General features: G+C 33.1%; 1 protein-coding gene across 3 annotated transcripts in view; it reads right to left on the minus strand.

Annotated features, from left to right (window-relative positions):
* Positions 1-15,261, minus strand: part of CEP83 (centrosomal protein 83) — a 97,848-nt gene that overhangs the window by 35,746 nt on the left and 46,841 nt on the right. For all 3 annotated transcript variants that reach the window (XM_023531569.1, XM_011361786.2, XM_011361787.2), the window contains 4 exons: positions 14,312-14,443; positions 7,872-7,986; positions 6,513-6,657; positions 6,251-6,400 (listed from right to left, as the gene is read on the minus strand). In XM_023531569.1, coding sequence (XP_023387337.1) covers positions 6,251-6,400; positions 6,513-6,657; positions 7,872-7,986; positions 14,312-14,443 — 542 coding nt within the window. The remainder of the gene's footprint in view (positions 1-6,250; positions 6,401-6,512; positions 6,658-7,871; positions 7,987-14,311; positions 14,444-15,261) is intronic.

Here is a 15,261-nt window from a genome sequence, read left to right on the forward strand (position 1 = left end):
CTTCCTAATCTTTTTTTAGGAGCAAGAATAACATTGATGCCTAAACATGATAAAGATATTACAAAAAAATACTACAGACCAAGTACTACATAAAGCACTAACAAATAGAATACACCACCACCTTAAACCAATAAAGACACAAAGATCAAGAGGACTTTAATCTAGAAATTATTGTTAGTTCAACATTAGGAGATCCATTAATATATTATATTAATAGTGCTAAGGGAGGAAAAATCATGATAATCTCCAGAGACACACACACACAAAAACAACCTTGATAATTTTCAATATCGTGCATGATAAAAACTCTCAGGAAAATAAAAATTGATAGATAATTTTTTAAATGATAAAATATACAAATACCTTAATCCTAAAACTAGCATCTTAATGAAAAAATGGTAGAGATATTTCCAGTATGATCAGGAACAAGACAAGGATGCTCACTATCTCCAAAACTACTCAATGCTATACTGGAGGTACTTGCCAGTGCAATTGGTAAAGAAGTAAAAGTGTCTGTATTTGTAGATAACATGATAGTGTACTTGAGAAACGCTGGATAATTCATAATAAAACTAAAACAAACTATAAAAGAATTTATTAAGTTAGTAGGATATAAAATTAACATAAAAGTTGACAGTCTTCATAAACAAGCAATAATGATCTGTAGAACAAAAAGGGGAAAAAACACATTTACAACAGCAACAAAGAAGATTAAGTACTTGGGAATAAGCAACCATGTGTCAAAACTACATAAAGAAAGTTTTAGAACTCTCCTGAAAGACACAAAAAGAAATTTCATTAAATGGAAATAAGCCTCCTTTCTTGAATAGGACAACTCAACCTCATAAAAATGTCAGTTCTTCTTAAGTTAGTTTAAAAATTTAAAGAAATCCCAATAAAAATACCAACAAACTTTTTTATGAAGCTAGACACTGATATTCGAGTTCATATGAAAAAAACAAACATGAAATGATAGCCAAGAAACTACTGAGAAAAACTATGAAGACAGAGTAACCCAATCAGGCATTAAAACGTACTATAAAGTCTTTATAATTAAGATATTGTGGTAATGGCTCATAAATAGACAAACAGACCAGTGAAACAGAAGTCCAGAAATATGTCCAAGTATAAATGAAAATTTAAAATAAAGGTATCTTCAAAATCATTGGGACAAAGATAGTTTTTAAATAAAAGAGTGGGACAATTGGTTAGTCATTTAGAAAAAAGTAAAATTAAATCCATACCTCATAATTTATAAAATCCACTCCAAACAGATCAACTATCTCAATAAATGCAAACTATGAAAGGATACAAGTGCAAAAAAGTGAACTCCTCTTTAACCTCAGTGCAGCTAGAGACTATGATTTAAAGAGAAGGGGAAAAAATGGCATAGATAGAGGCTTTGTTCATCTTTTTTGCGACCAAATCAAAGTTGTGACAGAAACACAGAGCGAACAGCAAGCAAAGTCACTTGGGATCTAGATGAACAGAAGCACTACAACTAGGAAGAGTTAAATAATGGAAGGGAGGAGGGAGCGAAGACACGAGGCTGCCTGGTCCCTAGCGGCTGAGTAGAACAGAGGCATAACATCGGCAACTAGCAGCTGCAGACGTCTCTTAAAGGTGCCGTGTCCACGAGCAGACTTTTGCACTGATGGACCTGCTAGCTCTGAGCACCAGTGCTGCGACAACTGCACGGGGTGGGGTGGGGGAGAGATGGGGGCACCAGGAACTTACAGGAGGACACTGAGTTGTCTGAGCGAGGGCCAGAGGCGGAAGTGCCGGTGGTATTCATTTTCCCTCTGTTGAGTCCCCCACCTTCCCAGTGTGCAGACTCAGAGCTGCCATAGCTGAGATGTCATCAAACTGGATAACAGAGGTCGCTCTGCCCAGAGGCTTCCCTGGAACTCTGCCTCCCCCAACTTGCAGCTCCATCCAAGCCACATGCAACTACTGAGCCAACTCCAAGACTCACACTGGTGGCAGCTGACTGCGGTTTCTGGCATGGCCTCTTCAGGCACGGGCTGGGGCTAAACTTGGCCTGCAGCTGAACCCCTCTCAGGTGCTACTGGACACCTAATACACAAAGCCACACTAATAAGACTTAGGAGCTTTGCTTAGTACATAGAAACAGACAGAAAAAGGCAGCCAAAATGGGAAGACAGAAATAATGGAGTCAAACGATCTAAAAGATGCAGAGTTCAAAACAGTGGTTATAAAGATGCTCAATGAACTTAGAGGAAGTGCAGATGAATCCAGTGAAAACTTTAACAAAGAGATAAAAAACAAAAATGGAAATGGAAATTATAAAAGGGAATCAGTCAGAAATGAAGAACACATTATCTGAGATGAAGAGTGTATTAGAGGGAATCAATAGAGTGGATGAAGAAGATCAAACCACAGATATAGAGGATGTCCCCAGGAAGCCAAAGACACCCAAACCGAATGGCAAGAAAAAAGTAACCAAGAATATAATAATAATTTAAGAAACCTATGAGACAAAATTAAATGTCACAACATTCGTGTTATAGGGGTACGTGAAGAGGGAGAACAAGAAGTTGAATATATATTTGAGGAAATAATGATGGAAAACTTCCCCAGTGTGGTGAAGGAAATGGACATACAATCCCAGGAAGTTCAGAGATTCCCAAAAACCAGAAACCCAAAGGAGCCCACACCAAGACACATCACAATTAAAATGTCAAAGGTTAAACACAAAGAGAGAATCTTAAAAGCAGCAAGAAAAAAGCAGTTAGTTACCTACAAGGGAGCACCCATAAGACTGGCAGCTGATTTCTCAAAAGAAACTATGCAAGAGAGAAGGGCTTGGCACAAAATATTCAACGTGATGAAAACCCAGGATCTACAACCAAGAATACTTTATCCAGCAAAGCTATTATTTAGAGTCGAAGGACAGATAAAGAGCTTCCCAGATAAAAAATAAGCTAAAGGAATTTACAACACCAAGCCAGTATTACAGGAACTGTTGGAAGGATTTCTTTAAGAAGAAAAAATATGTATCAAAAATATGAATAAAGAATGGTAATAACTACATTCCTATCAACAAGTACCTCAAATGGAAAAGAATTAAGTGCTCCAATTAAAAGACAGAATGGCTGAAAGGAAAAGAAAACAAGACCCCTACATTTGCTGCCTATGAGACTCACTTCAGATTAAAAGACATACACAGACTAAAGAGAAGAGGATGGAAAAAGATATTGCCTTGATGGGCCTAGAGGGTATTGCGCTAACATAAGTCAGATAGAGAAAAACAAATACCAGATGATTTCCTGTACACATGAAATCTAAAGAACGAAATAAACAACAAAAATGGAAATAAACTCATAGATACAGAGAATATTTTGAGGGCTACTAGATGGGAGGAAGGTTCGGGGAGAAGGCGAAAAAGTGCAAAAGAATTAAGAAGTACAAATGGATAGTTATTAAGTAGACAGAGATGTAAAGTGTAGCATAAGGAAATAGTTAATAATGTAATAAATATGTAAAGGGGATGAGGAGTATTAGATTTAGTGGGGTGATCACTTTGTGAGTTATATATAGATCTCTAATCACTATGCTGTACAACTAAAACTAAATGTATTATTGTATGCCAACTATAATTGAAAAAACTCATTAAATTGTACAATGTAAATACGAGCAACTAATAACTATATTTCAATAAAGCCAGAAAAACATAAAAATAAATAACTGATTTAAAATCCAGTCAATAAGAAATTAATAAATTTGATTACATAATAAAACATTTGTATGACAAAAAATACCATAAACAAAGTCAAAAGACAAATGACAGACTAGGAAAAATACTTGCAACATATGTCAAAGATAAAGGTCTAATATCCCTAATATATAAAGAATCCTTAAAAAGCAAGGTAAAAAGACCAAAGAAAGCCATAGAAAATAAGGGAAGACATGAACAGACAACTGCCAAAAATATATATATAAAAATGGCTCTTACAGATTTGAAAAACTGTTCAATCTCATTCATAATGAGAAATACAAATTAAACTACACTGAGATACAAAGTGGTACGACTCTCTTGGATGGGAACTGGAATATCTAACAGAGCTACATTTGTATTTACCTTTTGACCCACCTATTCACTTTAGAAATTTACCCTGAAGATACACCTCCAACGATATGAAAATACATACATGTACAAGATTAAGATTACTGACTGTGGCACTGTTTGTAATCAGAAAATATCGGAAACAAACTAAATGCTCAAACCTAGGAGACTGGTTGAATAAATGTACACATATACAATGGGGTGTTATATAGCTATAAAAAAGGAGAAGGAACATCTCTATGAACTAACATGGAACGATTTCCAGGATATACTGATAAGGGGAAAAATTTATACATGCTTCTGTCATTTGTGTGTATATGGAGGAAATAAACAGGAGGAACAAATGAGAAGCTAATGAGATTAATGGTGGGGCAAGTAGGGTGAAGGATAGGAAAAGGGTAAAATGGATGTGGAGATTGGTACTTTTTATATTAGTTTCAAGTATACAATCCATTGGTTAGACATACCTTTTGTATAGTTCTGTCTTTTAGAACCATGTTGATGTTTCACGCAGTTGTGTTAATAAATAAATAATAAGGATGAAGTGGGGACCCAAAATGGAATAAGATAGAAATAAATGAACCAAAATGGAATAGAAAGAAACAAATGTTTTATAAATGAATAATATAACCCCAGTGAAGAGTGAAGGGAGGTTTGGAGAGAAAAGACCTAAGAAACTTTGGAAAGTAGATTTTGACAACATATTCACAGGCTAAAGACAAAAAAATAAAATAAAAAAGAACTATACACAAATATTACAGACTAATTAATAGGCTTGTTTTTCAGTTACAAATTAGTAATTCCAAAATTACATGTATTCTAGGACTGGGAAAATAAGTAAATATATTATAGATAACAAGAACCACATTTTTCATTGCTAAAGAAGAGTTATAAATATGAAAAAAGGCTAGAATGATCACCATGGTGTTGAACTAGAAATATCAGTATGAACTAACGATTATTAATATATACATATAGAAAAATAAAGAGATAAAAATGTCTATCAGTGTATACCTAAATATATTTCCTAGCTCAGTTCAGGCCTAGAAGCAATGACACTGTAATGTCAAATAAATATACCTAGAGCTGAGATTTTGGTTTCTGAGTACCATTTTCCAATATACTGTAAAGGAAGCAGAGCACCTTAGAAAAATGGCTGACTCTGGCCCTGGAGCAGGGCAAGTATAAGATTAGCCCAGAACATTTTGTAATACAAGAAATCAAAACACAATGGAGTCATATTAAAAGGACATAGAAATCAACTTGAAAGAGCTTCCAATGGCCAAATCTGAGAATATGTGAGCAACAAAATAAATTATAACAAAAGATAATAACCCACGGAATAAGAACCCATGCATCCAAACTGATATAAATATAATATTTAGAGAGCAGGGAAAACTTTTCAAGAGAATTCCAACTAATAAATGTAGAAAGAATGATGGAAATAAAAAACATTTGGCAAACTCTAAAGTAATAATTGTTTCAGGCAAGAATTATCAATGGATGCTAAAATTAGTAGAGGAATGTATGATGAGAATATTTACATTATCTCAAAGTATCTCTCCATAAATATATATTTCAAAGAGGAAAAAAACAGTCATTTCATAGTGGAAAAAATCTGGCAGATACCAGTTTAATCAAGTGATCAAAGTTAGTATCACCAGCGAGAGGACAAATCATATACCTCCTGATATGATGCACTGAGGACTGAAGACACATGGCCTTGACTTTGGTGTTATTTTTGCTAAAAATGTATAACTTGAATTTAATTAAATGTATTAATTAACAGAATGTAAGACAAACTCAAACTGAGGGATAATCTAAAAAATAACTGGCCAGCATTCTTCAAAAATATTAATATGTTCAAGATTAATGGAGATTAAATAAAGGCAATGTGTGATTCTGGACTGGATCTTGGATCAAAAAAAGGACATCAATGGCACAACAGGTAAAATCTGAATAAAGTCTACAGACCTGTTAACAGTAATATTTGATTTCCTAATTATATTAATGTGAACTTTGTTAGCTTTGATTATTGTAATATGGTTATATAAGATCTTAGTATTTGGAACTCTGGGTGAAGATTATATGGGAATTCTTTGTACTACTTTTACAATGTTTTGTTAGCTCTGAAATTATTTCAAAATGAAAGTTTAAAATAACCTAATACTCTGAAGTTCCCTTCTGGCCGACTCTTCTGCCATCTGTGAAGCCCGCAATTTCTCTTCACACTGATCCTTTTCAGATTGTCTCCAGACACCATATTCCACTTTCATTTTCTCTAAATCCGTTAATCTGTTCTCAAGTTCTAGCCTAAAACAACAGATGATGATTATGTTACAAAAACTCAATAAGGATAATATGACAGCAAAATGTTTTCATTTGCAAGGAGATTTAACACAAAATAAGGTAATTATGTACTTACTTTTCATCTTGTAATGCCACAAGTTTTTGATAACCTTCTTCCTTGGCAGCTTGTACTTTACGTATTAATTCACGATCCTTTTCTACTAAGAGCACTTTATGGTGTTCAACAGCTGATTTGAGAATTTCATTGTCTGACTGCAATCCTAGTATTTTTTGAAAAAAATGTACCATATTTAATTCTATTAAGATGAAAAATCGCACTTAACAGCAAGCATTCATAAGATGGTAATACAATGAGAAGTGTAGAAAGTCAGTCTCTGGATATATATTCTCTCAAGAATCATTACATTGATAAACTTCATAAGAATGAAATAGACTAAAACTCACAAAAATATTAATAAAAAGTTATGTACATTTATTCATTTGAGAGCCAGGGACATCAACCAGATGATATCTAAAGCAATTTAAATACTTACTTCACCCCTAAAAGGGTTCTGTAATCTAAGCCCCAGAGACACCATCACCATAAAAATGGCTGGAAGCAAAGTGAATAACATCACAGAACCCTTCAAAATCCATCATTCTTGCAGAACTGTTAGATGTCTAGTAGAAATATAAATTGGAAACTTTCAAGTTTGTCCAATGAATTCACAAATCTTTCTTGTAATGAGATGGCAAGCATTTTATAGATATAAGAACTAAAATTCATATCTAACTCAAAGTTAAAGAAGAACGCAGAACTGGATTCCCAAACTCTTTATGTTCCTAAGAAAATGTACTCCCTAATAACTCTATAAATCCATGAGTCAACATCAAGTAGAAATTAATAAGGAAAACAATCATTCATCATAAGCTGTCTGAAACTACAGAGGCCATTTTATCTAAAGACCAATTCAAGGACAGTTACAGACCAAAGGCAGCTTATTTAAGTACTTAAGTCAGGAATAATATAATTTCTAAAGAATCTTGATGAAAAAGACATTCTAAAACTAAACTAGAACTTAAAAATAAGCCTAGGCTGAACTAGGCTCAATAACTAGCCTAGGCTCTATTTTAAAAATTGACCCTGGAACCCACCTATCTTCCTTACATTCTTTAGACTTAAGATGGCCTGAGACTAATAATCACATGATCTAAATATAAAATTATAAACCCAGGAAGTATGGAATCCCATTTGTAAAGTTTCACTTAATTTATGTATTAATCAAATAACTATGATATAAACATAATACTGACTTTAAAAAGTTAGATCAAAGATGACTATTTAACATATAAACAAAAACAATCCATATGTGCTCTAAGATTAAAATTCCATTAAAGTTGAAAATCTGAAAATAAAAATTTAGTTTGATCTATTTTAATAATTTTAGTTTATATGTGAAAATAAAAGTAAAAAGCATGGGAAAGTATATATTACCATCCAGTTCACTTTGAATCTTATTTCTTTCTCTTTCTAGCTCACTCTTAGCTCTTGCTGCCTCCAGTTTGATGTCTGTTATTTCTAGTTTGTTTGAGTGTTTAAGTTCTTTTACCTGTTGATAATTAGAAATTGAAATTACTATTGGTTGTTTTGTTTTGTTTTTTTTTTTTTTTCCATTAACTCTTTACCCAAACACATCAGTAGAAATGAGAAAATGCTGTGGTAGCATAGTACCGAGTACGATCCTTCCGGGAGGGAAGGAAGGTGTTTCAGTGCCTGGAACAGTGCTTGGCACCAAGAAAACAGTCTTTTCTTAATAAGAGTCCTTCCTTTTATAATAATAATAAAAAGCGTTGGTGACAAGAAGGAATAGCATAGAAAAAGGAACAGCATAGAAAATGTTGCATAGTTATAACATCACACTGCATGAAAAACAAGCAAAGAGTTACTTATATGTAGAGCAGAGGAAGGCAAATGTGCTGGATTAAGAAACTGAAGGTAAAGAAACTAAGAGGCAAAGGATCAAAAAAGGGGGCAAGAAAAAAGGATCACCTGAATTTGGTGACTAAATAACACGTGTATATGTGTGCATGTGTGTGCACGGGCACATAGTGGTGGTGGGAGGAACAAATATAAATTGTATAAATCTAAATTAAACCTTTATTGTCAAAACCTGATCATTTTAAAGCCCTGAGTAAATGTAAATAATTGTCAATGATTTCTATATAATTAGCCCATCACACACCATTTTTAGTCATCTCTGAGCCATTCCTTTGAAAGTTAAATAATTCTAGTTTATCAACAGTATTTGTTCACTCATTTGATAAATATTTATTGAACACCTACTATGTACTAGGCACTGTTTAAGAGCTGGGGATAAAGCAGCAAATAAGCAAGATTTTCCTCTCCAATAATCTGCACTACTATTAATATTTTCCATATCCCTTCCCTTCAGTAAGGTGCTTCTAAAATTAGGTACAGTACTATAATGAGGATTTAAGCAATACAGATATAAAAATTATATTAACCTGCATTCTAACATATTATACTAATGCATAAAACTATGAAATCATGAAATCAGAGTAGAAAACCACAAATACATACAAGCCAAACATGTAAAATGTGAGATTATGGGAACAGGAAGGTAAAGGATGATTTACTTGAGGGTAATAATCTATAAAAACTGGAGTTGGGAATTAAAAACAAATCAGGAAGAGGTCCAAGAGCCATAGAGGACAAAGATGAGAAACAGAAGTGTCTTTCTGAAAGAGACTCCATCTCTGAAAGGTCTTGAAAACATTGTAAGAAATGGTTTAGTACAAAATCTCTACTGCAAGGAAACAAACAGTAAAGCAAGTACTATACTGCCTCTTAACTACTAACCACATTAAAATATATACCTCTAAATTAACTCGTAGATTTTTAAATGACAATACATAGAATGAATACCTTGTGCTGACATCAGTTTTGGATTTTTAAATCTTTTTAAAGTTCTTCTCTATGAAAGGAAGTTTCATAGTCACAATGTTGAACTACATGAAAGCAGCTAAGAAATATTTAAACTTAAACTTTCTGTAGCTTGGGTTGTACTACATTATAATTTCATGGACAGACAATTTAAACTATAAGTGCTTTAAATTTTTGAAGAAATACAACTACAATGAAAATCCAAAATCTGTGACAAATGTAATTATAACCTGCTATTATATACTAACTATAAAAGGCTGAATGACATAGTAGCTCGTTAACAAACCACACTGTTGCTGCTTTAAATATAAAGTGAAAAATTAGAGCCATCTTATTTTGTAGGATCTTGACTCATTTCAATAAGAACTATGAAATAAAATCTTATTTCTTAATTCATTCCATCCTGAGATTTACTGAAATGAGAAAACTAAATTACAACTTATTAAAACTGAAAGAACATTGAACAGGAAGTCAAACAAGTGAAGTTTGTCTTCAGGTCTACTTTGGCTTTTAAACTAGTAAGTACATGCTCAAGCAAGGTACTTGTCCTCTCTGCATTCAAATTTACCCATCTATAGAGCTAGATAAATTTAAGTTTTTCTTTAGTGTCACATTTGTATAATCCTAAAATACTGAATGCACTTATATTGATAATTAACTTCCTAAAAATATATGTAAAGAAATTATTCTTTGAAAACAAAAAAAATCATATAAATCTTATTGTTTAGATATGCAAATAACAGCACTTTCTATCAGTAATCTGAACCAAATCCCAAATAGTCACAATACTTTCTTTCTGCCTCTATATTCCTGGTTCTTAACCTTCTTTGTGAATAGGCCTCAAAAATCCTAGGTAAACTAGGAATCTTTTCCTATACGAAATGCCAATGTTAAAATGTTGCATATAATTTCAAGAGGTTCACAGTCTTCTGAAACTCCATGGGCCAAGATTCCCTGGGTTGCCCCCGTCCCCAGCCCAACCATAATTTGTTTTTATGTAGATCCTGGCCCCTACACTGTAAATTCACTTCATGCTTTTAACACAGCAGAAGCAAATACCCAGAGATTATTACTACTACTAACAAAATTTACATTAAAAAAAAAAAAGGCAATAGTGGCATTTTACAGTGTTCAAGAATCTGTAAAATTACAGAGAGAAATGCAAGAAAACAATATGTAAGCAAGAAATATACTTGAAAAAATGTATTACTCTAGAAGCTCTTGATGCAAATTCCAAAGAGATAGTACTTAAATTCTGATTTTTTTCAAAAGTCTGAGATGGTATGACTTTATTAACTTAGCTAATAACTTCCTTAAAGCTGTATATTTTATTGGAGTTCTAAAGATGAAACACATCATGAGGTAACAGAACTTATCTCATTAAATGTGAAATACCTTTAAAGTCATCATTCTCAGGCCATCTTTAGTTAAAACTTTTTAATTCATGACATATAATCGCACTAACATAACTCCATCTAAAAAGCTAACAAACATTTACAAATTTGAATACACCCCAGGTGTTCCTTTGCATTGCAAACAACCATTTGCTAGAATTGCAAAATGCTGATGAAAATTTCAAGTTGCAAAGAAAATTGTGACAATCATGTTTGTGATATTATTTTAAAATTCATCCTTCCAATGAAATCTTTTTACTTGGAATGTTTTAAATGAAAACTTGGTTTGTCTAAAGTTGAAGGGTGATTTTTAATATGCCATTTATATGCAAAATAATGCAAGTGTGTCTTTAAAAAGACAGGCAGCTCATAGCAATGTATATTAATAAATAAGCAGAGAAATAATACTATGTTAACACGCTCTTTCTTCAGCAGAGTAGGAAAATCATCTAAGTGCTAACTCTAAAAAGAGCAACAGAGAAGGTTACGTGCAGAAAAAGAAAAATTAGGGTCAGAACACAAGTAAGCCAGGGAGCTGAAGTAAAATATGCTGCAAGAAAAGTATTTGTTGGTCCCCGAGAGTTAGAAGCCACAGCAAAAAGCCAGCTTATCCAATGTCCTGTTGCTCCATCTATGGTTCAGGTTATTCCAGCAGTTCAGTTTGGCTACTCAGGTTCAGAACAGTGTTTTGAAAATACTGAATACCCATTTTTTTCCCCACAAAATTGAAAATAACCTATACCAGAATTGGAAAGAAAAGTATGAGAGAACTCATGTCCTGAATTTACTTCTTTGTATTTTGCATCTACTTCTTTGTGTACTCTATCATTGTAGGCACTCAGTATGTATTTATTGAATATATAATTTAATTAATCAGGAAGCAATCAATTTATTTATTTTCTAGGAGGATTTACACAATCTTAGTAGGCTGGAAGGATTCTTAGAAATCAGCTAGAACAATGTCTCATTTCGTCTATGAGGAACTTGGATCCCAATGATATCAAGTAACTACCCTAAAGTCATATACACAGTTACTGATACAGTGAAGAATGAAATTAGTCCATTGGCTCAAAGTTATGTATTCTTTATGTCACATCATCTTCTCATTTAAGAATATCGCAAGAGTATACCGTTATCATTTTCATCACCAGCTACTATTTATTATGTTCAATACCAACTTTAATCTTACGAAAATCCTTTAAGAGATAGGTATTATTTCCATTTAAAAGTTACACAAGTCAGAAGTCACATAGGTGGTGAGTGAGTTGAATGAGCCATGATTCAAAGCCCACGAACTTTTTCATTGTACTTCATTACCTCCTCCAAAACAAGTTTTTAATTTTTAAATATATCTAAATTTCAACCTATAAGCTCATTAGAAGACTACTCTTGATTTACAAATTTTTAACAATTAAAAATCTCATTGTTTAATTTTCACTTATTCTTTCTTTTCTACTGTCAGCCGTGTCTAATGAATTAAATGAGACATTGGCTATAAAACCACTTTGTAAACTGTGAAGTATAGATATTCAAACAAAAATGTGAAATGTCACTAGACATATAATCTGCAAATGTAAAAGAATATGTGTTTGTCATAAAAAAAATTGGGTAGATTATCTCCCAAGGGCGGCATCTAATCTAATACATCTAGTATTATGGTGTTGGCCTTTCAGGCACAGAAATCCTATTTTGTTACCACACTTAAAGAAGACTCTCAAGGTTAGATCCACATTAATAATGTTTACAAAAAGTAATCTATAAAATTAGAAGGTCAGTTTATAGATTACGAGAAAAAAATATAATGGAAACTAAAATGCTCTAAGTCTGAAGAACCAGTGTATTCTCTCTCTATAGACAAAATTACATGGAAGTCAAATAATAGTCAGAAAATAGCTTGGCTACTTCCTGAGAGACGTCTCTTACAGTAGAGTGCTCTTGATCATTCAAATAGAACAAATGGAATGAGATCAATTGTTTCATGGCCACAATTAAAACAGATTAGTGTAAGAATGATCCACATCGTTCCACAGTTAAGAATAATCTTTTCAATGGGACTAGAATATTTACATTCTGACTAAAACTCTTTATCATAAACACTGCCTGAGTCTTTTCAAGTAATTCCTTGGCCAAGGAATTTATGATGAATATAATATCCCTTTAGATAAGTTCATACATATCTACCAGGCTACAGTAAATTCCTTCTGGTCTGGAAGCCATTTTGTTTTTTAAAGTGATTTTATATAACTCTGCTCTGATAGAAAATATGTATTTCACTGACTTAGTAACCAGTCTTATTTCTAAGTTCTTAGAGATGCCCAAGTACTACTAGTACTACTAGTACCAGCACTGGTACTAGTACTACACTACTATGACTACTAGTTGTATTACTACTATTACTACTACTGCTGCTGCTGCTGCTACTACTACTACTGGCTAACATAATAACAGCTAATACTTGGATAATTATATATTAAACTTTATGCTAAGTGCTTTATGTATAATATTTCGTTCAATTTTTGTCATACTCTATAAGGTAAGTATTAGTGTCGTTTTATAAAGGAAAACATTAGTTTTCAGAGAGAACATAAATTGTCCAAGGTCACATAGCTAGTAAGGAAAAGAAATGAAATTTGATTCCAGTATGTCTGACTCCAGAGCTGATATTCTTATTCACTAGAGTATTCTATAAAATACTTTACCACTGCTAATCTATTTCTGGTTACTAGATTCCTAATATCTATTGCATTTGAGGGGGGGAACCTATAAGTCCCTGAGACAACTCGGTATATTAAAGATGTTCAAACCATTATATTCTTTTTAAAATAACAAATGCAGATCATGCTGTTAATATTTACTCATTTAACATTTATTGAGTGCCTACTGTGTGCCAGAACTGTTCCAGGAGCTGAGGATACAGCAGTAATAGCAATGTCTCTGAGCTCTTGGAAATTATATTTGGTTGAGGGAAAAGGGATGGGAAAGAAAAGGAGAGACAAAAATAAATACAAATATATTAGATGGTATTAAGAGCTATGGAGAAAAAGCAAATAAGGAAGATAGAGGGTAGGACAGAGGAAGTAGGAAGATGGTATTTTACAAAGAGAAGACAGGGAAGGCCTCTCTGATAAGGCCACATCTGAAAAAGATGAGGAAGCAAGAGAAGTAAATATGTGAGGGAAGATAATGCCAAGTGAACAAGTTCAAAGGCCCTAAGGTAGAAGTAAGCTTCCTCAAAGAGTAAGAAGGCCAGTAAGACTGGAGCAAAGTGAACAGGAAGAAAAATGGACTGTGATGGCTGTGGAAAGATTGCAGGGGCCAGATCACATCGAGCTCTAAATGGGTAAAGAGTAAAGAGACCAGTTTGGAGGCTATTGTAAAAATTGAGGCTAGAGAGAAAATGAGTTGGACTAGATTGATCCTGGTGAATGTGATAAAAATTGCTCAGATTCTGTATCTGGAAAGTAGAATAAAAGAATAAAAAATATTTCAATATAGAGAACTAAACTAAATGCAAAATTTTTTTGTCATACAGTATGAAGCATTATAAAGAGTAAAGTAGAACATAAGATGACTTACTTTACTGGTCAATGTATTTATTTCCCGTTCAGCTTTATGCAATTTACTGATTAAAACGGTATTTTGTTCATTGCTTGATTGTAGCTCTCTTTCCAAGCGTTCAGCCTGTAGTTTAGCTGACTGTTTTTCAGCCTTTTATTAAAACAAAATATTTTAAAATTTGTTCATAATTCTATAAAAATATTGTAAGCACTATTTAAAATTTATTATAATCATACTACCCAAAATTATTCAAAATCTCAGCAATATTAACATGTACTAAAGAAAAAGACTTTCTCTAGGTATTTTATAGATTCAAATGAAAGATGTTTGCTCCAGGAAAAATGCAACAAAGCTATCTGAACAAACAACATATCAAGAGCCCCCAATGAAATAAAACTCATATAGTTCTCTTATGAATGCACTCATTTGATATATATTTACTCTTACTGCTGACATAATTCAAACACACATTTTGGGGGTTTCAAATCCATAGCAGATATGAAAAAGCATATTAGAAGTAGGAAGGACTCATTTATAATAGTTAAAAAGAACTGAAAATCTAAAATCGATGGAGATTAAATGAATGAATGAATGAATTCAAAATACTGAACTAATTTGGAGGCTTTAGAAGTATGGGCAGAGGTCAATAGCTCTTGACCTCATTACATAATAAAGATTCTTAATGAAGACTATAAGTTGTCAAAATTTTCTGGTTGGTAATACTCGCAGTACTCTTTACTTATGGAAAACAATGCTTTTAAAAAATATTTCTAATCAAAATAATTAAAATAAAAAATGTTTGGGACGTGGTTCCACAGTGTAGCGGTTGGCATGTCTGCTTTACATGCAGAAGGTCCTGGGTTTGCACCCCAGTGGAGCCACGGTCCATGGTCTATAGCCATGCCACCCTGAACAAGCCTGAAGCCAAGCAGTGTTGGGCCTGGTTAGTACTTGGATGGGAGACCACC

The sequence above is a fragment of the Pteropus vampyrus genome, unplaced genomic scaffold (genome assembly GCF_000151845.1).
Source record: "Pteropus vampyrus isolate Shadow unplaced genomic scaffold, Pvam_2.0 Scaffold70, whole genome shotgun sequence".
NCBI lineage: Eukaryota > Metazoa > Chordata > Mammalia > Chiroptera > Pteropodidae > Pteropus > Pteropus vampyrus.